This window comes from Lycorma delicatula, chromosome 1 (genome assembly GCF_047948215.1).
Source record: "Lycorma delicatula isolate Av1 chromosome 1, ASM4794821v1, whole genome shotgun sequence".
Lineage (NCBI taxonomy): Eukaryota > Metazoa > Arthropoda > Insecta > Hemiptera > Fulgoridae > Lycorma > Lycorma delicatula.
Genome location: NC_134455.1, coordinates 105,757,103 through 105,781,450, shown reverse-complemented (window position 1 = coordinate 105,781,450; position 24,348 = coordinate 105,757,103). Strand labels below are relative to the sequence as shown.

At 30.1% G+C, this 24,348-nt stretch overlaps 1 protein-coding gene across 4 annotated transcripts in view; it reads left to right on the top strand.

The window, feature by feature from the left end:
- The window catches only part of LOC142320712 (uncharacterized), a 130,387-nt gene that overhangs the window by 71,076 nt on the left and 34,963 nt on the right, over positions 1 to 24,348 (top strand). For all 4 annotated transcript variants that reach the window (XM_075358738.1, XM_075358739.1, XM_075358737.1 and 1 more), the window contains 3 exons: positions 5,456 to 5,713; positions 15,026 to 15,083; positions 22,644 to 22,793. In XM_075358738.1, coding sequence (XP_075214853.1) covers positions 5,474 to 5,713; positions 15,026 to 15,083; positions 22,644 to 22,793 — 448 coding nt within the window. In that variant the 5' untranslated portion in view covers positions 5,456 to 5,473. The remainder of the gene's footprint in view (positions 1 to 5,455; positions 5,714 to 15,025; positions 15,084 to 22,643; positions 22,794 to 24,348) is intronic.

Sequence of the window (24,348 nt, the reverse complement as noted above, 5' to 3'; positions counted from 1 at the left end):
CGTGTGTGATCTTTATTAGTGACGCTAATTTCTAATTTATTATGCTTATTATTTAAATATCCGATTAAGCAAAAGGAATTTTGTTAAGTGATATTTTTATTTGTGTATGCTGATACTATTTTACCCAGTGAAAAATCAAAATTATTTGAAATTCATTAAAGTAATTTACTACTTAAAGAATTAATAGCAAACAATTTCTTATTATACAGAGTGATTTTTTAGTCCTGCTACCCAATTTTAAATGTAATTTAAGAAAGGGAAATTTTAAAAATTAAAAAAAAATAAAAAAAAGGGTGGAATAAAAAAATGCATTTGTTACTTACAAAAGAGATTTAATAAAAAGCTGCTACTTGCATAATTGTTAAAGAATATGCTCAAAATGCCTACCCCTTGCGGTTATACACGCACAGACTCTTTTCAGCATATTAGCAGAAACCTTTTTTAGAGTTGCATTGGAAATATACGTGATTAAGGCTGTAATATTGACTTTAAGTTCATCAATAGTGTGAAGATTGTTTTTTAAGGCCACGGACTTAATATAGCCTCGCAAAAAGTAGTCAGGATATGTGAGGTCTGGGGACCTTGGAGGCCATAAGCACTTGCTTATTATTCGATCATTAAAGAACTCTTGCAGAAAATCCATGGTTTCTCGAGACGTGTGGCACGTAGCGCCGTCTTGCAGAAACCAGCAATACCGTTCTTGAGGTTCCAGGAGGGACACAAATTGGCGCACAATATTCCTGTATACTTCACTATTTACTGACTGTTCGAAGAATATGGGTCCGACTATACGATGACGAGATATCGCACACCATACACTAATTTTTTAGGATGCAAAGATTTGTCTTGTAAAGCGTTAGGATTTTCAACCGCCCCAAATTCGACAGTTTTGACTGTTCACATAACCATCGAGACGGATCCAAGCTTCTACACTGTGTTTAAAAATTCGATTCTGTTATCATTTACGAGTGACCTAAACCAACGGTAATATTGCAATCGCTTGTTTAAATCTGGAGGCTGAAGCTCTTGGACTAATCGTACGCGATACGGATACAATTTCAATTTTTTAGCAGCTTTCTGAACACTCGAATATGACAAACCGACTTGCGTGGAAAGTTTTCGTAATCTTTTCCGTGGAGAATTGAGCAATCTTGTTTTCACATTCTCTAAAACGTCATCTGTCAAGCGAGTTGGTCGACAGGTAGTGTCGCAAACACTACCTTTCTCTCGAAATCGGTTTGCTAGCCTAGAAATTGACATTTTTTCTAGCGGAGGAACACCATCAAATTTAATTTGAAATAATTCTTTTACACTCGCGTACGATTTCGTAGCAAAATATTGTTCAAGAATGAAAACTCGTTGTTCTATGGTAAAAGACATTCTGTTCGTAACACAACCGGAAACGGCACAAAAGTTTACACAGATCAAGGAGAATCAACTCACCTGCTGTTTCTATACCGGTTGAGTAGCGCTACCAACTTCATGTCACAAAACAAAATTTCCCTTTCTTAGAAAGAAATTACCAGACATTAACAATTGGGTAACAGGACTAAAAAATCACCCTGTATTATCGGTAGATTGAGTGATAAAGTACATTGGAATGTGTGTAAAACTTCATGTATTGGTTTATAGAGCTGGTTCATTTGGTAGAAAAAAAATATTTTTCTATAAAACAGTCTTTTCTATTTTAGTAGTAGGTTTAGTTACCAAGCAGTCGATTATCTTTTTGCCAAGCTTTACTCAGCATAGAAATGCAGTGTAATCAATATAAAATATTGCATACTTGGGGTCGCAGATATGATGTTCTTCTTCATCCGAAGTGGTGATTCTCTTATTAAGCTCAGTCAAATTGACACGTAATTATGGAATACATGTTGATCGTTTTGAAAAAAATCAAATTACCACAAATCTGATGGATTAGGAACTTTTTATTTAGTCAGAGACCTGAAAAACGTTTATTCTGCAATTCTAGAACAGTAGTAGTGAGGTAGCTCATAGAGTGTCATTTTCGAAAAGTTATAGATTTCTTTATTGATAAATTCATTCCCGTTAATTGCGGGCTGATAAACTTTTAATAAATTTCAAAATTCACTACAACATAAAAGAATTGACATAGAATTCACCTAAGGGAATGGTTCCTTTATCATATCAAACAAGACGATAGATGTAAATAAAATTTAGTTTCCATGAATGATTGTATAGATGAACGTAAATGGATTTTTTCTTTAACAATTTGTTTATTGTATTATGTAAGACAGACTTGATTTATTTTACTGCAAAAGAGTCAATTTTCGTAAGTTTTGTAATAATACGAAGAAACGTGTTCTTCATCCAAAATATAAAAAAAATATTTAAATAAACAATTTTTATAAGTAAAAAATTTATTAATCTAAAAATATATTTACATTAGATTTGAAAAATGTTTTTTTTCAAAATTAATTAATGTTTTTTCTCTGAGACTTCTCTTACCACAAGGAAGGTAGGAATCATGATTTATATAGAGATATTATAAAATATATAGGATGTATTACAAAGTTCTTCTGAGACTTTCATAATCTGTTCTACTCGTGAAAATAATGGAAAAATTTCATGTAAACATCTATCCAAAAATGCTTTGTACGCGATTTCCGGTTAATGAAAGATTTCAGCTACTCCGGGGAAATGAGGTCATACTTTAGGACGTTAATTAAGGAGCAGATTATTGATTTCTTATGGCTTCTGACTGAAAAATCGAATAAAGTAGGTCCCAGAACCGTATCTGCAGTAGGTTTTAAGAAATCTGGGGTAAAAACAAATAAACTATGGTAAAAAACCCTATTTGACGTACAATATCTCAGTTATATGGTTAATAAATGCATAGTACTATTAAACAAATCTTTTACAAAATTTAATTTTTAACAAAATAGTGTAAGATAATTTGGATAAAACAAAGAAAAGTTAGAAAAATTCGAATTTTCTTTAGTAACAATACACTAGACCAAAGTGAATAATACGTAGCAGATTATAATAAATGTTCAAAAATGAGACCGCCATTTTCAACAAATTTCTTGGCATCCTTCTGTACTGCATTTGTAGCTCTTTTACTTCTCCAGGGCTGTTGTTAAGTTGCTCAGCTGCATCCATAATACAGACAATTATTTTCTCACGAGAAGGATTTTTTATTTGCAATAAAATAAATATTTTCAATATTTTTCACTCTTCCCCAGACGCAAATTCTTAAGGTGTTGGATCAGGCGATCTTGGTGGCCTATCTGACCACCAAGAACCTTGACGACCGATCCATTTCTCAGGGCAACTTTTATTAATATTTTAAAATAAATATTTTAAAAACTTAATCTTTTTTTAAAAATTTGTATTAAAAAAAACCCGAGATTTTTAAACTCACCTGATCAGACCAGAGAATTATTATTGGATGGTTTATCTTCTAAATTGCATTACCTAGTGGCATGGAAACTCTGCTATAAAATTATTTTTAATATAGAACAAAATTTGAAAAGAATAAAATTAAATTTGAAGAAAAATGAAAAAAAATTCAAATTAATTTTTAGAAAATTGTAAAACTAATGAATTTTGAATGACGAAAATCGCCCTAGTAATTACGAGATGGTTTGAAAATTTAAAAATAATAAAAATTAGGAAAATCTTAATTGGAATTAATAGATTTTAAAGATAGGGTATAAAATTATTAATAGAAACGTATTTATTGCATGGGGAATTTAAATAAATTATTATCATTTTCTTTGTCCTGAAATATTTAAAAAATTTTCAAAAAATTGAAAATCTTAAAAGATTTTTCGAAATTTAAACGTACAGTGAGCGAGGAGGTATACAATATTGAATTTGAAATTGGACGATGGGCTATAACACCGATGGGGTTATAGCATTTAATATTTAATAGAAACTACTAAAATGAACTTTATTATCTGACCTAATTTTTAATGAAGAAAAAGGATTGACTTTTATAGTGCTTGACTTATGTTAAAATATTATTAAATTAAATAAAAATAGTAGTAAAATAGTAAAAAATGACTTAAGAGCGGAAGGCTGGCGAAATGAGACAGTATCGTGAATTCTATAAGTGTCATGCAAGTATCTATGCACTTGTAAATGTTCCAAAATCTTCTTATTTTTACTTTGTATTGTAGAATTCTGTTACAGTATTATGCTCATATATATAGAAAGCTACATAATTTGAAATAGCAGTAATAATTGATAATTAAAAGTATACAAAAGATAAATATTAAAAATTAAAAAACACAACTCTGTAAATTAAAAAAGACATTGCTGAGAAACATCACTCTTTTTGTTCTGGTTTGGTTACATCGTGATTTAGTATTATGTTAGCAAATACCCGGTTTAAATTTTGAAAATTGGAAGACTGGTTGTGAATATGTAATAACATTTCCGAATAACCGTAATCGATTAAATCGAGAGTGTACTTGGTGTAGGCAAAACTTAGCCTTCAACCTACTGACAAATACCCAGTTTGAATTTTAAAAATAGGACGATTGTTTGTAGAGGTATTATAAGAGCACCCCATTGCACCTCCCGAAACAGCCTCACAAGGATCCCTCGTTTGTTACCAGTTGATTGTGATGATTGATCTAGTTTCGCACGAGGTGCTTGCATCATCTCCCACTCTTGCCTCACATGCAGTCCACAACGGAAACCCATTAATATTAAACAGAAATTTAAAAAAATTATTTAATATTATTTTATTTTATTTAATGTAAATTTAGTTCTATTATTTTTGCTATGTTATTCATTCGATTGATTCAAATCAGTTCAAACCCAGTTCACACAGTGGTAGATCCTACAGTTCATAGTTCATTAAAGTTTGTACTTCAAACAGCAAATCTCTACTACTACATATATATATATATTTGTATAGACTATGTCAGTCCCGTTAAAGTAAGGGTTCTGACGCGGGGTCATAATCTAAATCGGTTCAGTCGTTGAGCTACTACGGTGGAAGAAGCACACATAAATACATACATACACCCTAAATACATTACAATACTTTTTAGGCAGTCGTGTAAAAATAATAAAATAAATTTAAAAAATATAAATCATTGTATTTAGAAAATTAACAAGTGTTAGCATTTATAAAGTGCAAATTATAAGATTTTAAACCACTAAAACTACTTATTATTGTGGTATTGCTCGTATATTCCTTGTTGGAAAAAGATAGTCAGTTTCGCTTTTAGTATTCAATTAAGTGCGATACATCTGATTCATAAAGAAAATATGTAGAAGTACAACAGTAAGTGGTTTTAATAAAATAAAATTGATTTGCAAAAAGTAATTTAATTTAATTGTAAATTAATTTATCAGTAATTATTTAGAGAAAGAGTTTAAAATTAATCTGAGGTAACAATATTCAGTCAAAATTAGCCTGATATTTATTTGTTAGTCTGTGTTTTTTTTTTTATTATTATTTCATAATTTTTTCCAGTCACTGAAAAACGAAAATATGAGTAGCGGTTGGTGTGGCCGAGATTTCAAGCCTCGAACATTTCCAAAGCACGACCCGGTAGTTTGTTATGCTCACCCGAAAGCAGCTCAAGTTAATCAAGCCGAATATGATGAAAAGAGGTTTAACGCTTTGTCCGGAGACAAAGTATTGGAACTGACAGTAGAAAGGCAATCGGCAAAAATATGGGAGATGAAGGCTAACGACCTCTGTAGGGTAACTGTAATAGAAGCTTCTCAGGTAATAAATAAACGACTTTTTATAATTTATAATTTTTTTAACCAAAATATAATAATACTGATTCAGTTGTATGACGTTAAATCCAACTAATCAGGAGCCCTATTTGAACGGAATATTTTGCACACTCGCATTGCGTTTAAATATTTTTGTATTAATTTCGAGCATAAATAAATTTTAACTATACTCATACACAAATATATAACAAAGATATAAATATTTGGTTATTTATAGATAATTGCATGTGTCAAATAGATAACAAACATAAAAACACCGAATAAATAACATTAAACCACTTTAACAGTTGTCTACACTTGACCATGAAAATAAATAAAAATTTGCCGAATTTTCCTTTAAATATTTTATTAATTAAAATAATAGTTTATCATCCCTAAAAGATGATAATTACTGCGTAAAAAACACCATTTGTCAGTTATTTCATTTACCTCTTGGAAATATTGCGATATAGGAGTTGAATTTCTACCTCCAGCCCACAAAAAATAGTAAACAACAAAATATTAAAAAAAATAGTAATGTAATGTTACCTATTACAAAAAAATTATATAATTCCCAGAATCGTGGCACGCCCATCGATATTCAATTCTTGAGTTATTATACTTATAGTGCTCTTAGGATGGTTCTTTAAGATTTACAATCCTAATGATTTATTCTAGCTGTCATAAGGTCACTAGGCTGGGTAAACCATAGAAATAACAAATATTTCATGAAAGAATTTGGACATTCTCCACCCGATAATTGGTGGACAGCATATTACTACTCCAGAACTTGGAGCAAAATTCCACAATCGGTGTAACATAAAAATTTAGTCAAATTATTAATTACTAAACTACCGGTACTGAAAGTCTTCATTGAAATGAAGTCATGAGGGATTCACGCACTAATAAACCCCAATGCGGCGGCGTTCCATCTTGTTAGAATATGATTTCAGGTTGTAACTCTTCAAGCTGGGGTAAAAAAATCCTTTTAATAAGTCCAGGTAGATATTCGCGCTAACTGCCATTTCCGCAAAGAGAAAAGGTCCGATCACACAATCGTGAAGCAGTCCGCACCAAACATTAATTTTTGGGTAATCTCTAATACGATCAAGTGTAACATGTAGGTCCTTTGATCTCAATGTTCAAACATTCTGCTCGTTGTTTTTTCAGACACATGAAATGTATCCTCGTCTGTGAACATAAAATTTTTCAGGTAACAATCATCATTTTCCATTCTTTCAGTCATTTCCACAGCAAATCCCTTTCTACCAGGATGATATTGTGGTAGAATGTGCTGCAATATTTGTAATTTATAAGGATAATTTTAATCGTTTTTTCAAAACCTCGTAAGCGGTAAATCGCCGAAGATTTAACTCACGCGCTGCACTCCGAGTTGACTTCCCAAGACTGCGAACAAAGGACTGACGAATTATCTCCAATTTTTCACCTGATGTTCTGGCCTGCCTGCACCCTTCTTACGTTCTACACTGCAGTTTCTTTAACCGCGAACGAATATTTGTTCTAAAGAGTGGTTTCAAGTAATACCGAATTTTACAATTGCGTTGAACTTTTGTGTCTGATTTTGTTTCAATAAATCACTCTAAAATTGTGCTGTCTTCTGTGGATTCATGGCGACTGACGTATGCGATTACAATCACAGTATACAATCACAGCGCTATCTAGAATTTGCCGAGGGAAACTTTACGAGTTACCTCTTAAACAGAGCCCAACCATTCATTAATAAGAGTATTATTTTTTTTGTAATAAGACATCAAATTTGTACAGATAATTCTCCGAATATACATATGTATACACAAACACACGCACACACATACACACACACATACACTCACACACACTTCCCGTATTACCTGCCGATATAATCTACAAAAAAATTACTAAGACTAGGCTGTAGGTATAATATTTGTAAATGGTCTTTGAGCTTAATCTTGCTTCTAATCTAAGTCAGGTGAATAATTAGTTTAGTTAGTTGTCAGGCTTGCAACCCAAATCAGCTTATGTTTGAGAATACATATAATACCTATTACAGTACAGAAGGTTTATTTATCCCACACAGAAGAAAAACTAGTCCGAATACTTCTATAAATCCCTGAAATTTTGATTTACAGAAACGTTGTTCTGTTAAGCCAAGGGATTCAGTAAGTAAAGGTGTACACGTCTGAAAAAGAATTCAAGGGTTGAGTCCTCTATTTCTGGCTGAAACTTATTCATGAGAAGTAGGTTAGATTAAACGTTTTTGAAATTTACTCTAAAGTGTAGAAGCGGCTGGTAGCTAAAATTAGTGGGGATGCTGCTCCAGAAAATTTTTTTTCTGATCCGTTTCAAGCCACGTTAAAGTTTTCTGTAAAATAAAAGAACCGAAAAAAATGAATCAAATAGAATAGCTGGAAGTAGGATAATAATCTAATTCTACACTTTATCACATTCAAGAATATGGTACACGGTTTTTAAGCATATTGCGCTTGAAAACCGTATTCGGTTTAACCGAATAAATAATAAAATGTCAAAACAGATATCATATTTTAGTATTATTAGATAATAACTTAATACAATGTCCGCATAAAAACACTATAGTCCAATGCTGTTTAATTTAAATTTCTATGTACTCAGAAAAAAATACGTAATTATTTTTTACTAATTACCTTCTCTTTTGGACTTTTGGACTTTTAGCGTACTTTTGGACTGATTTCGCAATCAAAGAGCCCTTGCTTTCCGCCATATTCTGATCACTACTGAAAACATAACTAAATTACTTTCATATTCCTTCCACTGACTAAACTAAAAAAAGAAACGAACAAGGAATGTTTCTCACACATACGCGGAGTAAAAATCCAGCAGCACGCCAGGGTCGGCACTGCGAAAGCGTCAGTTCTCTCTCTCCCTCGCAGCCTTGCGTGCAGGTTCCTATGTGTGCATGCGCACAACGGCCAAACACTACGCCACTGGAACTGTGAATCGCACAGTTCCACACAAAGATTTTAGTATCTTTTTCATAAACTGTGGGTAGCTACTGACATTAAGATTATTATATATTGTACAAGTATAAAGAAAGAATTAAAGAAAAAAGGACTCATTATATTAAATTTTATCGATAATACCAATAGGAGATACTGCAGTTTCACAGTACCTATACGCGAGCCGCCACTTCTCTATAGGAATATTACTTTTCCTCACACACAAACCCCGTTAATTCTGTTAAATGTGACAGATACTATTGCAGAATATTTTAATTATATTATAGTAACTGATATTTTAATGAGGATGAATAACAAGTTATCAGATGTCACCATATAATATTCTGTTAGAAAATCTTTTGGTAGGATCTTGCAGTATGTTAGTATTTAGCGTTTTTCATTGTTTTATTTTTTTATTAATTGTTTTCAGCATTCGTCATCTAAGTTGAATCTCATATTGCTTGTTCTTATACTTGATTCCATTATCTTATACTTCGAAACCTTCTACTTCTTTTTTAAACCTTCTTGCTTATTTTACCAGTGCAAATTACTCAATATATTCATTGACAGTTAAATTGTATATCTGTAAACAAGTTTTATATTGAATATCTTAACTATATGCAAATCCATAATAGTTTTAAAAGTTATTTTTTTTAATGAATTATTCCTTTAGAAGTCACGAACATTAGAACCAATAAAAAGCAAAAATGAATTTCTTTATTATTAAGAATTTTTAAAGAACTTTCAAAACATGTCCAGGTATGTAAACCTGGAGATGAGAGTTGACTCAATTCCTACGGTATACAAGAAACTTATTATCAGTTAATTTACATGTATCAGAATATATTATATTCTTACTAAGTGTCTTTATGTAAAAAATAACGGATAGATATGGTGTCATTAACCATATTTCTAAAACAAAAGGTATTATATTTTTTTTCATGTCACCGTAAGCAAAGAAAAAAATATATCCAACGATTCTATGGAAAAAAACTAATATTGATAATAAAATCCTCTAACACTATAAAAAATGATAACAATAAAAAAAACAAAAAAACAGTAAAAGTGAAATAAACATCACAACTTTATTTTAATATTTTTTTTACATATCTTAGGAAGTGTATAAAATTACATTTAAAATTGTATAAAAGCACTTATTTAAAAAAAAAAATACAGAGAATAAAAAATGTTCTGAATACCAAGTGAAAATAGTTTCACTTGTACCTATAGTTTCCTGCAGTTTCACAGTACCTATACGCGAGCCGCCACTTCTCTATAGGAATATTACTTTTCGTTACACACAAACCCACAACAAATCAGTGAATGATTTTTGTTACATTTTTGGTAAACGGTATCCCATATAGCTAAATTAGTTCAATTAATATAAATAGAGTAATATTTTGGCTTATCACCGCTTTCGGTGTATAGTCCCTTCTTTTTATTGCGCTTTTTGCAGATTGTAACGTATGCTCCCTAAAAATAGCAGAATGAAATTTTACACCCCTCACTTTTGTTTTCCTCTTCTATTTATGTGGGCAATAAGAGCATAAACTTGCGTTTTGTGGCAAAAAAAAAATATTGAAAGCATAAATTTCAGTTGAAAAAACTGAACTTTTACGTAACACAATTACTAGCTACTGAGCTACTGAGCACTGCCCTTCTCGATATGACAATGAATAAACAAATTCTGAAAACATCAACAAAAAATACAAGAAATAAAGATTAATATCTCTAAACATCCAATATCAAAGGTACATACTCAGTCGTATTTCTAAGAACTGTATGTATGAAAAAAACTATAACAAAAAAAGGATGTAGGGTGAGTACAACGTTCTCTAGCCAGTAACGGTGGGTAAACAGGTAAAGTAAATTTTCGAAAAATTCAAATTATTTATTTGCAACGTGAAGTTTTATTTTAAAACATAAAGTAATGGGTTAATTTTAATATTAAAAAGAAGGCGTGTAAAAAAATGATCACCTTAATTTTGTCTGTTCATTCTTCAACAGTAAAGAGTGTCCGGCGTAAAAGTATCCAAAAGTAACAGCTTACATTAAAGAATCAGCTAATATAATTTAATAATTTTTTTTTAATAAACACAGCATCTCACCAAGTTTTAATATAGGTTAGTCAAGTTCAATTTATGCACGTTTTATAAATCGACAGACAACTAGTCGGTAATCTAACTCTTGCCAGGTGTTTAGGGGCATCTGTGGCGTTATTGATCAGCACTTCAAAAATTCTCTGCTCTAAATCTTCCAAATCTCAAAGTTTTCTTTGGTAATCACAACTTTTAATAAATCTCCAAGCAAAAAATTCCAGTTGACGAATTTCTGGATATCTACATGATCTTTATTATAAAAATGTATATTGCTTTGAAATTTAAACTCAAATGTTTAAAGAATCAAAAATATTTTACTTCCTTTCTTTGCTAACAATTGTTTTTATAAGTTACAATTGTTATTTGTTCATTATAAGTATATAATTCAGTTCGTTTCTTTTTCCCCTGTTACATATTTTATTAATTTTAATATTGCGCCTATGAAGCATTACTACAGATAAGTGTAATCTGAATTACATTCTGGTTACTAGTTTTCTTCAGTACAAAGTAGATAATTCTTGAGACAGAAGAGTTCATTTACTTTCAACAAAAGATATGCGCATTACTTTTTAAATTATTATGTGCAATAAATTCAGTTCAAGAGTCTAATTTGAGATTAAATTTTTTTTCTTACATCTTTGTTTTCGTCTCTATATACAAAAAAGGTCACTTTTTTGATATGTTATCAACAATATCAGTAACAATAGTAAGTACTATACTTTTTACATTAATTAATTAATAAATTGATTAATCGAAACACATATAAAAAAGAAAAAATACAGGGAGATAATTTAGTGTCTCTCCGAACACAAGTACTGAATTTTAATTCCCACATAAATTTAACAAGTGATGTGTGTTTGTTTTAAAACGTAACCCAAGCAAAATACTTTTTAGAAAACTTAATACAATAATTTCGGGTGAGGAGGTTGGCTGCACCACCCATTCTTGTTTTATAATCAGCTGATATAATATTCTATTTCTTTTTTGTGAACAGTTAGTTGTGGAAAATTATTTAACAACTGAATCTTTTGTTTTTTGTTTTGTTTTTGTTTTAATCATAGTAAGAATGCACCAAATAAATCTTCAGTTCAACTTTTCATAAAGAAATATAGAGAAATATCAGAGACATAGCGGGAAACGTTCAGTACTTAATGACGAAACATTGGAAGACGTTAGGATAAGCTTTCTATACTCACCTAACAAATCATTACGAAAGCTTGCGCAACAAAAAGAAATATATCTGTGCAGTACCTTTAAAGCGGCTTGGCTACTTAATTTAAAGCTATACAGAATTCATGTATTACATGAATTACAGCCGGTTGATTATGCTGCTAGGCTCCACTACTATCAATGATTTAATCAGTTTGTTTGGATAAGCAATGTTGTTATGACATTGTTAGTTAAATATTGTTTGGAAGAGTAAAGTATTGGATATTATATTTTTTACAGATGAGGCTTGGTTTCATTTGAATGGTTATGTTAATAGTTTGTAAAATCGCTATTGAAGCTCTAACAATCCTCACATCATCCATTCACGACCTCTACACCTACAGAAAATTGGTATTTTTTTGTGTAATTTCCAGGCGAAGAATAACTGGGTCAGGGTCAAAGAATGACAGGGCCAAATGCCACACGGCAAGAGCAACAATCGACCTTTTGAGAAATTTCTTTGGTGAAAGAGTAATATCGACTGGCGTATGACCTGCTAGGTAACGTGATCTTACACACCGGGTTAGTCTAGTGGTTAATGCATCTTTCCAAATCAGCTGATTTGGATGTCGAAAGTTCCAGCGTTCAAGTTCTAGTAAATTCTGTTATTTTTACACGGATTTGAATACTAGATTGTGGATATCGGTGTTCTTTGGTGGTTGGGTTTCAATTAACCACACATTTCAGGAATAGTTGTGAGACTATACAAGACTACATTTCATTTACACTCATACATATCATCCTCATTCATCCTCTGAAGTACTATCTGAAAGGTAATTACCAAAGGCTAAAACAGGAAAAAAAGTCAACTGATCTTTCTCTGCTGATTTTTTTTTCTAAAGATATTTAGAAGGTTGTGTATTTAAAAATAATCCACAAGAAATTTATGAACTGAACATAACTCCATAATTGGAAGAGGTATACTTCGAAGGTTGAATGAAATATGAAAAAGAGAAGAGGTAAAGGCTTGCATTGATGAAAGTGGTAATCACTTTTAACATTTGTTACAAAAAAAATTTGATCTCAATATTCCTTTGCACAAATGTAATATTTATAAAAATAGCATTAAACGAAGCGCATTATTTTTCATTAAATTGGGTTGCTTTTATGGTTTACGTTTAACAAACACTCTATATATTATCAAGTAGCAGCTTTGAAGTTAATATCATTTAACTATAATATTATAATTAAATTAGATTAATTAATAAATATATAAATATTTGTGAAAAACAGAAATCACACGAACAAAATTATCAAGCATTTTATGATATAATTTTTTTATTATGTGGTCTAAATTTACCAAATCCACTACGTAGGCAAATATGGTTCAAATTTAATCACTAATTATGGTTCCTAATTCCAGTTGTCTAGCAATCGGATTTAACATTAATCATTAAGTAATTTCTTGGGAAATCATAAAATTAAGTAGTTTAAATACATTAGCTGTGAACTCATATTTAATAAAATTCACTCTTTATTCAAGTATCTTAATTACTTTATAGTAAAAAGAAATTCCTTTTCTTTTTAAAAAATGATCTGCACTTTGTGAGATATTTAATCTACTAATAGTAGTGGTTTTATTAATGGCAGATTTTTATCTTAAAATGTAATCTTAAGATGAAAAATTGACTTAATTTATTTGTTTTCCTTATCTTCTTGTGAGTTTGCCGACTCACCTTTTCCTACATCATTGCATAAAATTCTTATCATCTAAATTACTATAATTATCCTAACTTTTTCTTTCTATTAGAACTGTAATCCATTTTTGATTTTAGAAATCTAGTATCTTAAATATTTTCAAATTACCGTTTTTAGGCTTCTTTTTCTATTTTATAAAGCACTACACTAATTCCAAATTTAATTATTTCTAAAAGTAAAATTTACGTACTAAAGAAAGTATTTTTATTAGGTGATTCATTATTTTAGTATTTAATAAGAGAACTTTAAATTACGATAAAGTCTATTTTTAAAAAAAATCTGTACCAGTTATCGTATTAATAACAATAATTAAAAATGCCATTCTCTGTGATGGGGTTTTAGCATCTCGTCCTCTTTTTTGGGGGTCCCAGGTTCGAATCCCGGTCAGGAAAGACATTTTTCATACGCTACAAAATCATATTTCCATAGTTACACGCAGTAGCTTCTCTGAAGCTTCTGTGGTAAATTGATTCAAGCCAAAAAAAATTATATTTTATATATCTCCTTTAATGTAAATGCAATCTAAAAAACATTCGTTATATATTCTTCTGCCTAATATATATTCTTCTTGCCTTACATATTCTTCTGTCTAATTTTTTATAGGCTTCACTGAATCTTAGTTTAGTATTTATATGTAACGTTTTCTTGGTTATTACATCACATTTTAATATCAATATTAAAATGTGATTATTAATTTCGTGCACCATCTGCCTTTTGATTGCCCAATCTTTGAAACCATCCGTCAAAAATTAGACCTGGGCTCGGATATGAAATTTCTATTAAACCAGAACGAAGGTGTAAAACGTCTGTTGCGGTTCCTCTTCTACAGTGGAATGAAGAACACGATTTAGTGATTTTTGTCTGATTTATATATTTTATTTTGTATTTATTGTCGTTACTTATCTATGTTTATTCTTTATAGTTCTTTTTTTTGTTTATGATTTTGTTTTATATAATATTACATGATAGTGTTACTTTAGTCGCCAATGACTATAATTCTTGATGCGACTATAAATAAAAGCATTAAAAAAAAAAATATGTAAGATAAAATAAAAACGCAATTAATCTTAAAATTTATTTTTAAAAACAAGTGCTATTAAATATAATTAAAAGATAATAAATAAATCAACAGATTACACGTTAAGCCAAGGTAGATTAATTTTTACACCTCACAATAAATTTAAAATACAGGTAAAATGCTATTAAATTTTGATATACCCGGAAATGTATTATTCTTTTATTTTAATTAGAACGGGTCATTTTGTTCTAAATAATATTTTTAACTTATTTCATATTTGTGATTTATTTATTAATAACAGTTTTGTAATATGTCGTCAGGTTGGTGACATGAATTTCTGGAATCTAAACAACCCGAAAAAAGAAAGATTTTATGCAGGTGAGTGAATGATAGATCTTGAAATCAATTTAAAGTAGTTTAATTGATCGTAATAATTTTTTTATTATCGCTAATTTATAAGATAGCTTTAAAAAAAATTTATTCTTGAAAAAATATTGTGTGGAAAATTGCAGACGAAATGTTGTTTGTTAACTTACATCTATAAGGAAAACAATCTACTAAGACTATTCTATTTTTTGATCAGTAATTATATGGCCCTAACAACGTTAAGAGGAATGAGAGATAGGTTGCTACGCAACACCAACTTATAACCCACTACTTTTCACATTACCGCAATGCAGAAATTTAGTTTAGAGTTAATATATTTTTGAAAGTTTTAAAATATGTTCTGCCTATCAGTTGAAAGTAACATTGATGAGGGTTAAATGAGACATCAGTCTGATAATTAATTAAAGGTTTTCCACTTAATTGGATTTTTCAGCAGAGGTCAAACTTCCTTTCTTGTGCTCTACAAGACAGGTAAAGAAAAACCTCAACTCTTGCTTTGCACTCTTTAACTGTTGTTTGAAAATTCCAGGTGTGCAAATAAGTAGAAAAACGAAACACATTCAGCACGTTCTTGCTGGTTAGAGCTATTCGAATAAAACTCTTACCGTGAATTTCATAAATGACAGCATCACTCCAATTACTGTGATTATCTGAAGTCGAAATACATCTTAGAGCTGGTTCACATATTGAGAGTGGAAGATAATACCGACATTGGTATCTTTAAATATAGAATTGGGGAAAAGTTTTTTGTATTTTAATCAAAAAGTAAAAAAAGAATTTATTTTGTATTTCAAATAAATTTTATTATGCATCGTTTTAATAGATAATCTTTTGGAATTTTTTGAGGTAAAATCATGAATCCGTCACTCTAGAAATTCTGTTGTTCTGGATGAAAAACTGTGATAAGTTACTTTCACGGGCCTCTTCTGAATCCAGCTTTGTACGATTAAAAGAGTTCTACAGAACAAACGGTGGTTTGACTGTAAGCTTAGGACTATGCTTTAAGTGCATCAAAACTTCCCAACCAAGCGCATTAGATTTTCAATCTTTAACGAGTTGTGTGGTGTCTAGTGTTGTAGTAAAGAAAGACGACACTTTTTCTATTGATCAATCTAGTAGTCCTTTATCTCAATTTATTGATATAATATTTTTAGTTACTTACAGTACGTAGTTTTTATGAAATTAAAGTGTTTTTAAAAATTAAAGTTTTTTTTTTGTAAGTGTATGCCATATAAACGCATTATCAAAGAAAATACTTAAAACCGTGATATCAATCTTATATTTAATTTCAATTCGATTCCATTCATTTTCAATTCATGTTTTGGATTTGGTGTATTCAAACCAGGTATCATATATACAGTCTTCTGAACAGTAAAGCGATGGCCTCATTTAGCAGCAGGAATAACTACTAAGTTCATTGTTAGTAAACAAAAACTTGAAATGGACGTCTTTACGCTATTTCTACTGACGTTGCGTATTGTAAGATCAATAACATAAAGGAATTTCTTGAAATTATCGACTTTCAATTCCATTTAATTTATGACAACAGTAATGAGTGCACTAATAAGAGGAGTTTAATTTGGAAATTCGATCTTGAATTTTACTCATAGTAAAGGAGAAAATAAAAAAAAGTGAACGTATTACACTATCTTTTATTTTCCACCCACAGGGTATTGGTGGTCTTAAGATTTCCTCGGACCCTAATTATGTACAGACCATTAATAAGTGAGAACTATACTATTTCTACTGTAGTTCTTCATAGTAACTTCAAAATGAGTTGAAATTACTACTTGGCTTCTATGCGTATAAAAATATCACATTTTTTTGAGATTCTTACCAATTGGAGCGGACTCGGGACAAACTACAGTTTTGAAAAAAAAAATCTCTTATCAAGAAGCTCATCATCATTTCTTATTCATAATTTCAAATGGTAGGATTGTGTACTAATTTTACTAAATACATCTAAATTTTCTCTCGATTTAATTTTTTTATGTTTTCCTATTAATATCATGACATATTTTCCCTAAATGTTTTTATTGACGGATGATAAAATGATTCTCCTATTCTCCTACCAGTGGTTTTTTCTTCTTAAAATCTTTTATGTTCTTATGGTAGCCTCTCGTTTAAATCCATTATAAGCGTTTTAAAACGCCTTCTGAGGTATTTAATGTCGTAAAACTAATTCTTCTAACGTCTGCCCTGATAAGCCCAGTAAGTTTTGGTAACATTACTAATGAGAGTATCGAATCTACTCTCCTCGGTTAAAACATAATCAACAAAGTATTAAAAAACGAACTCATTGATTCCCACTTAAAACGACTGGAAAATAATCATTTCCATTTAGATCTGAGTAGTCACTTCATTCGATAAGTGAAACTAATGAAGTACTACAAAATTTTAGGTCGATGTAGTCATTTCACTACTCCTGTTACAAAAAACGTATAGTATCATTTAAAGCTATTAAATCATGCATTTCGTATACACATATAGAAAATGTAACAAGAGGTAAACTTAAATATTAAAAAAGAAAAATAATTCATAGGGTGGGTATACACAAAATAAAATTCATAAGGGTATAATATTATAAAATATCGGAAGGTGACACAGATTGCACGGTCTAAAGACTGTCTTTTAATAAAGAACAGATTATTATAATTGTTAAGAATTCTGATCGAGCCGAAACTATACTTCCCAGGTCTTGATCTGTATGTAAGAAGATGTAAAAATATCAGAACCACTGACTACATATAAATAAAAATTTGAAAAATTTGAATTTGGTTATTGTTGAAACTGGTTGACAAAATTTGATTGAGTATTGTCGCACCCGATCGATTGAATTAATGTGTTGTTCTTAAATAAACTCCAACCTTAGTGAAGCCTCCGAAGAAAAGCCAATAAAAAAATAAAAATTGATAGATCTCTTATTCTTAGATATATCTCAACTCATTTGAGGATACATCTAATAAGAATTCAATTAATGATATTAAAAAAATAAATGAATGAGTGAAGTACATTTAATATATTTTCAATAGAAAAAAAAATGTATAAAGTATCAACCAGTATTTTGGAATTTCAGCAGTAGTCTGCTAATTCCGTTAAATTTAATTCAGCTCTATTATTAACTGATGGACTCAGGAACTCTTATTGTGAAGAATGAGCGGCTATGCCCAGAACAACCACTCATTGCCGATCTCGGTGATGGAGTGGTAGCTCCTCAACCTTTCATCCGGAGGTCCCGGATTTAAATCCCGATCAGACACGGCGTTTTTCAAAGCCCACAATATTATTTATACCCACACAATATTTATTTCATATTCTCATTCACAAGCTTTGAGGTTATATGGTAAATCATCCAAAAAACAAAAATTAATGTTACTTTATATTCTCGTTGAGAATATACGTCATTTAGAACTGTATCGGAAATTGATGCTACTAAATGTATCGATATATTTAAAATTGATATATTGACTGGATTTTTTGGGATTAATAACTTACTGGTCTAACTTATTCACCTTTTAGATTTATTTCTTCTAAGGGAAGAGACCATTGCATTTGGATTTAATTTTATTTTACATTCATGTCTTATCATCTTGGTATATCGAATTGGAGTAATTATGTCAAAACATAGCTCGAGATACATGTATTTGCTTATTTTATTGAGGTATCACTATATTCGGCTCATCAATGTAAAAGTGCTAGAAATTTGTTTACAGTCATTTTATCTGTAAGGTAGCTATGAACTTTTGTTACACTTCAGGATTTATATTAATTTTATTAAGCATGGCCCGTTGGTATTAATATATAAATTATTTATATAATAGTTTCCACTTACCAACTATCTTTAATAGTAATATTCGAACGCTTTCGGATTCTTAATCCATCCTCAGGAACAATGATGTATTATATATTATAATTATTTACTTCACATGTCATTAAATATACAAAATTAATTTTTTATAAAAATATAAATAATTGATTGTCAAAAGGTAAAATAAAGTTAACGTTATTCGTCATGTCAGTATGAAGGTCTCAATTTTTATGATTATTAGTATGAAACAGTATTACCAACCGAAGAATCAAAATTATTGTTTAATATTTGTTTGAATATTATACATCATTTTCAAATTTCGTTTGTTCATTTTTCAACCTTTTATTATTTAGGTATATATAATATTTTTCTATATTATAAAAAAATAATATAACCCTAAAATTCTAAAGTGCACATTTAATTTTATGTTTATTAAATATATGATGTAGATTATTGTTAACTAATTCAAATTAAAAAAGATATCATTTCCAACATTAAAAAATGTAAACATATTTTCGGAGATAAGTATATTAGATGACAATCTAAATTAACTAATACAAAAACACCTATATTAAAAGCACTACCTAAAATACATAAATCTGATGTGCCTATGTGATCTTTAATAAATTGTATTAATTCATCTAGATACACGTTAAGAAACAGTTTATCTCATACATTAAAATTGACAATAAATACGATTTAAAAAATGGATACGAATTTTTAGACATAATTAATGATGTAAATATAAAAAACACAACCAAACTAAAACACAACCAAACCAATAACATTAGACATAAAAGACATGTACACTAATATTAATAATAACGAAACCATTAATATTATTAATAATACTTTAATTAAATTAAAAATAGACAGTAACGTTATAAACGAATTAATTAATTAATTTAAAATTATGTATTAAATACAATTATTTCGAATTTAATAATGTATTACCAGCAAGAGAAAGGTCTCATTATAGGATCACCCACTTTCAGCTATTTTAGCTAACATTTTCATGAATGAATTAGAAAATCTGCAACATACATTTAATAAACATACTATTTTAATATATAAAAGATATGTGGATGACATATTGATCATATAAGATCAAAAATTTAAAGATGAAGAAGATAAAATAATCGAAGAAATGAACTCCTTAAATAATGACATTAAATTTACCTTAGGTCGAGAAAACAATAATGGAATAAATTTTTTTTGGATGTAAAAATTATAATAATAATAAACTTGATATTGACATACGTAGGAAACCCACTACACAGGACACCATAATTCATTGTAATTCGTTTCATCCTAGGAATCAAAAAATTTCGACGTTTAATTCATTAATATACAGGGCTATAAAATATAAAACGTAACGATATAAAATTAAACATTGAATTAAATAATATAAAATATAAAGATATAACTAATGGATAGAATGAAAACCTGAAAAATAAATTATATACTAAAATAAAAAATTAAATTAAACAAATATGCTAAAACTAAATACAAAATAATTACAAAAAATTCAATAAAAGAATTAAATCTTTTGAATTAAAAACTGCATGTACAACGAATAACAAAATAATTAACTATATAAATAACAGAGATCCTACTAAAATAACAATAAATTTAATTTAGATAAACAGGGTGTATATATTGTTTAAAATGCGCAAATTGTGATCTGGAATATATCGAGATGACCAACCGATCTTTCCAGATTAGAATTAATGAGCCCATTAATTGTATAAATAAAGGAAATAAAGAAAATCCAATTTTGCCAGTCATATCTTAGAAAATAATCATAATTATAACCCAGATAATTTTGTTAATCTTCTTGATTATTCTAGTAACTTTCATAAAACAAATATTATGGAAAATATATATATACTTAAATAATAAAAGTTTGATAAATGATCAAACGAAATTTGAAAATTATGTATTATTAAAAAAAATATTAAACAACGATTTTGATTCTTGGGTTGGAAATACTGCTTCATCCTAATAAAGATAACAATTGAGACCTTCACACTGATATAACGGATAACGTTAACTTTATTTTTCCTTTAGACGTTCAAATTTTATATTTATATTTTTAATAAAAATTAAATTTAGTTCAATTAATGATATGTGACTAAATAATTATAATGTATAACACATCGACGTTCCTGAGGATGGATGAATAATCCGAAAACGCTTGAACATTACTATTAAAGATTGTTGGTAAGTGGATACTATTATATAAATACTCTTCAGGATGTTGGTGTCATTTGGCTGGCGTATGATTCATGTCAGTTTACCTAATAACCATTTAATTATGACACTTAACACACACAAACAAACTGTGGTTTTATGGTCGTTGTTTATGGGCGATAGTAGAGTAAGTAAAAAAAAACCCTGATGTGAACATCACATGACTTCCTTTTACGCATATTATATTACATATATTTTTTATTACATTTTTTTCATATTTTTTTTTGTTATTATTAATATATTATTTATTGTACAAATATTTTACAATTACAGGTTAATAATTATTAATAAATCAATATATTTAATTTAAAAAAAAAGTTAAAAAAGAAAGAAGTCGGATTCTCCGCGATGTGCCTTTCTGTGACAAGAGCAAAATATTTTAATAATTAAGTTTTATTGGACTGTAAATCTGGAATCAATGAAAGAAGTACCACTTCACGATATACCGTGAAAAGCTCACAATGAGGGCATATTACTGCAGTTAAGAAAAAGTCCAAATTTCAAATCTTTTGGATTCTGGTTTTTTTTGACATTTTTGGTCCAGTCTATTGCAATCAAAATGGGAGGTGGTAGATGTTACAACAGTCCTAAATCCAAAATTTCAATTTTCTACGGCTAATCGTTTTTGAGTTATGCGAGATACATACGTACGTCGTATAGATGTCACGCCAAAACTAGTCAAAATGGATTCACGGATGGTTAAAACGGATATTTCCTCTGAAATCTGAAAATCAAAATTTTTCGCGATTATAATAATTCCTTATACAAGCGAAAACATAAAAAAATATGAATCCGTTTTTCCTGAAACACTGATGCTTGGAGAAGGAACATCTTAGTGGTTGATGAAAAAGGTAACGAGGCAAACTAAAAGCTTACCATTTCAAAAGGTCTAAGTAAGATTTATTAATCGAAATATTTACGACTGCATCCACAATATGCATAATACTTCTTTCGGTTTTGACAACCCAATAAAATTTAAAGATTTTTTCGACTTTAGTCCTGTGTTGTACAAGTTTTCTTATTTATCGAGGTTGCGAAAAATTATTTTTTGTATTTATTTTAAATATAATATTTAAATTATTCAGTATTATGTCTAAAAGTTGAAAGAACTGAAGTTGGGATCGTTTTAAATAGAAACCATGATTAAATTGTCAAAATAGTTAAGAGAATTGCCTTATATACTTTTGTAGCTGTTTTAAAACTAGTAAAAGAAACAAATTAACATATTCTATAGGATGGTACATGTTTTGCAATAGCGTAGGCTCATGAAATAGATTTCTGAGTATATTAGATACGTGAAGCTCTTCTGAGATTTTGTGTTTACTCGTTCGCGCAAGCATGTGTACCGGTATGACTATGTACGGGATATACATGTTAAAACGTTTCACTACATTACCTATTTGAAACGGCGTTAATAAAATTTATCACGAATTTTGATAAGCTATAACAAATGAGTTTAGCCTATAACGTTTATGATTAATGTGTGGCAGGTAAAACTCGGCAAATACACTCCGCTCACTTGAACGTCTATGATAGATTGTGGAGTAATCTACCGTATTTGCGGCCTATGGCTACCGTAGTTGGTGACTCGATAAAATATGGAATTGATAGTGATGGAGCTGGAATTAATGACGTTATTGGTATGTTTTACTTTCATGTATTATTTTGTTTAAGTTAATAGGAGAACATTATTTTTTATTTTGTTAATATATTAAGAGAATTGCCTCGAATTTTTCTCGACTTTCATTTTCACATAAATTTGTATAATTTCAAAAGCCGTGAAACGTGTAAGAGGTTTGATTTTTAAAAATAATCAATTTGAGTGAAATACTATTAATTGAAAAATTAGATTCGATCATTTTCTTTCTTCCTGGCCAATGATTTTCGATTATTGGACAGGAAGAATTATCATGAAAAAATATTCTAATTTGCTGAGGACAACCAGAAAATATTAGTTAAACAGTTATACTTTAAAAATAAGTTAAGGTATATTTTGGTCATTTCAAGCTGGAGTACAAAAGAGTTAATTTAAAAAGTAGTAGAAAAAAATTACTTTTGTTAAGTATTTTGCACTCAAAAATAAGGAAATTAAATTTTGAGAAAGAAACTGACTGGATTATAAAGTACCTTGTTTAATATCTTATTAGGAAGCAAATTATTGATCTTGAAACTCATCGGCAAAAATTTTGTGACTATTTTTTTGTATTTTCTTTTTTAAGTTTTAGAGGCCTCAACTACTGTGGTCATTAGCCCCTTTCTACATAAAAAAAACAGTTCCTCTACGATTTCCTCTGCTGTACAATTTAACAAATCTCTGCACCACGACTACCACCACCCTTTGAAGTATTCAGGGTACTGTGGGATGCAACTTCAATGTCCAAGACTCCGTTCTTCTTGGTTTTGAGTTGCTGCGTCGATGGAACGTCGTTGACAGTTTCCACAAACATACACACTGTAGTTTTTCTTGTTTCTTTTACAGCTGCTGTGATGCCTCGGATTATTACGAAGGACTAACTTTTAAGAAATCCCCTTCTTTTCGTTTGTTCACCACATATGTTGGAATCGCTCCACTACTCTTAATAAAATATCCTTTCCTGTTCTCCATTCTCCATCCTGTTTTCCTGTATCGCCAAATAATATGACAACACGTCATTGCCCTTCGGGCGAAACTTAGCTCCGATCCGTTTTCTCTATCTTCATAACTGCTATCCTCTTCCTCCGCTTCGATTCCGAAGAAAAGGCTCTCGTAAACGAGGGTTTTTACCGGAGCCCTCTGCCACGAAATTTCTGGATGTTGATCTATCCTTAGCCTATTGTTTCGCCAGTCAATTTGTCATAAGTTGCGGGTGAAGAGACGTTTTGGCATCCCCGAGCATGACGTTTTGATTCTGCCTGGGTTCCCCCAGTCAACCGCATCCTATAGATTTATCCGAGTGCCTGACTCATGATATCGACTTCCTAATACTCGCACGTAACAGAAAGGGCTGCGACAGCCTTACCCATGGGAAAATCCCTGCCAAGTGCTAAAGTAACTGACTCACACCAGCGGCGCAAGATTTCGGCAGAGCTAAAGTCATACTATGCCACCCTCAAGCCGGCTCCACAACCGGGAAGATGGATGAACACTCTCCGTCTGCACTCTGCCCAGCGTTGGGAAAAAAAGATCACGGCCATGCCTCCCGCCCCAACCGCGAA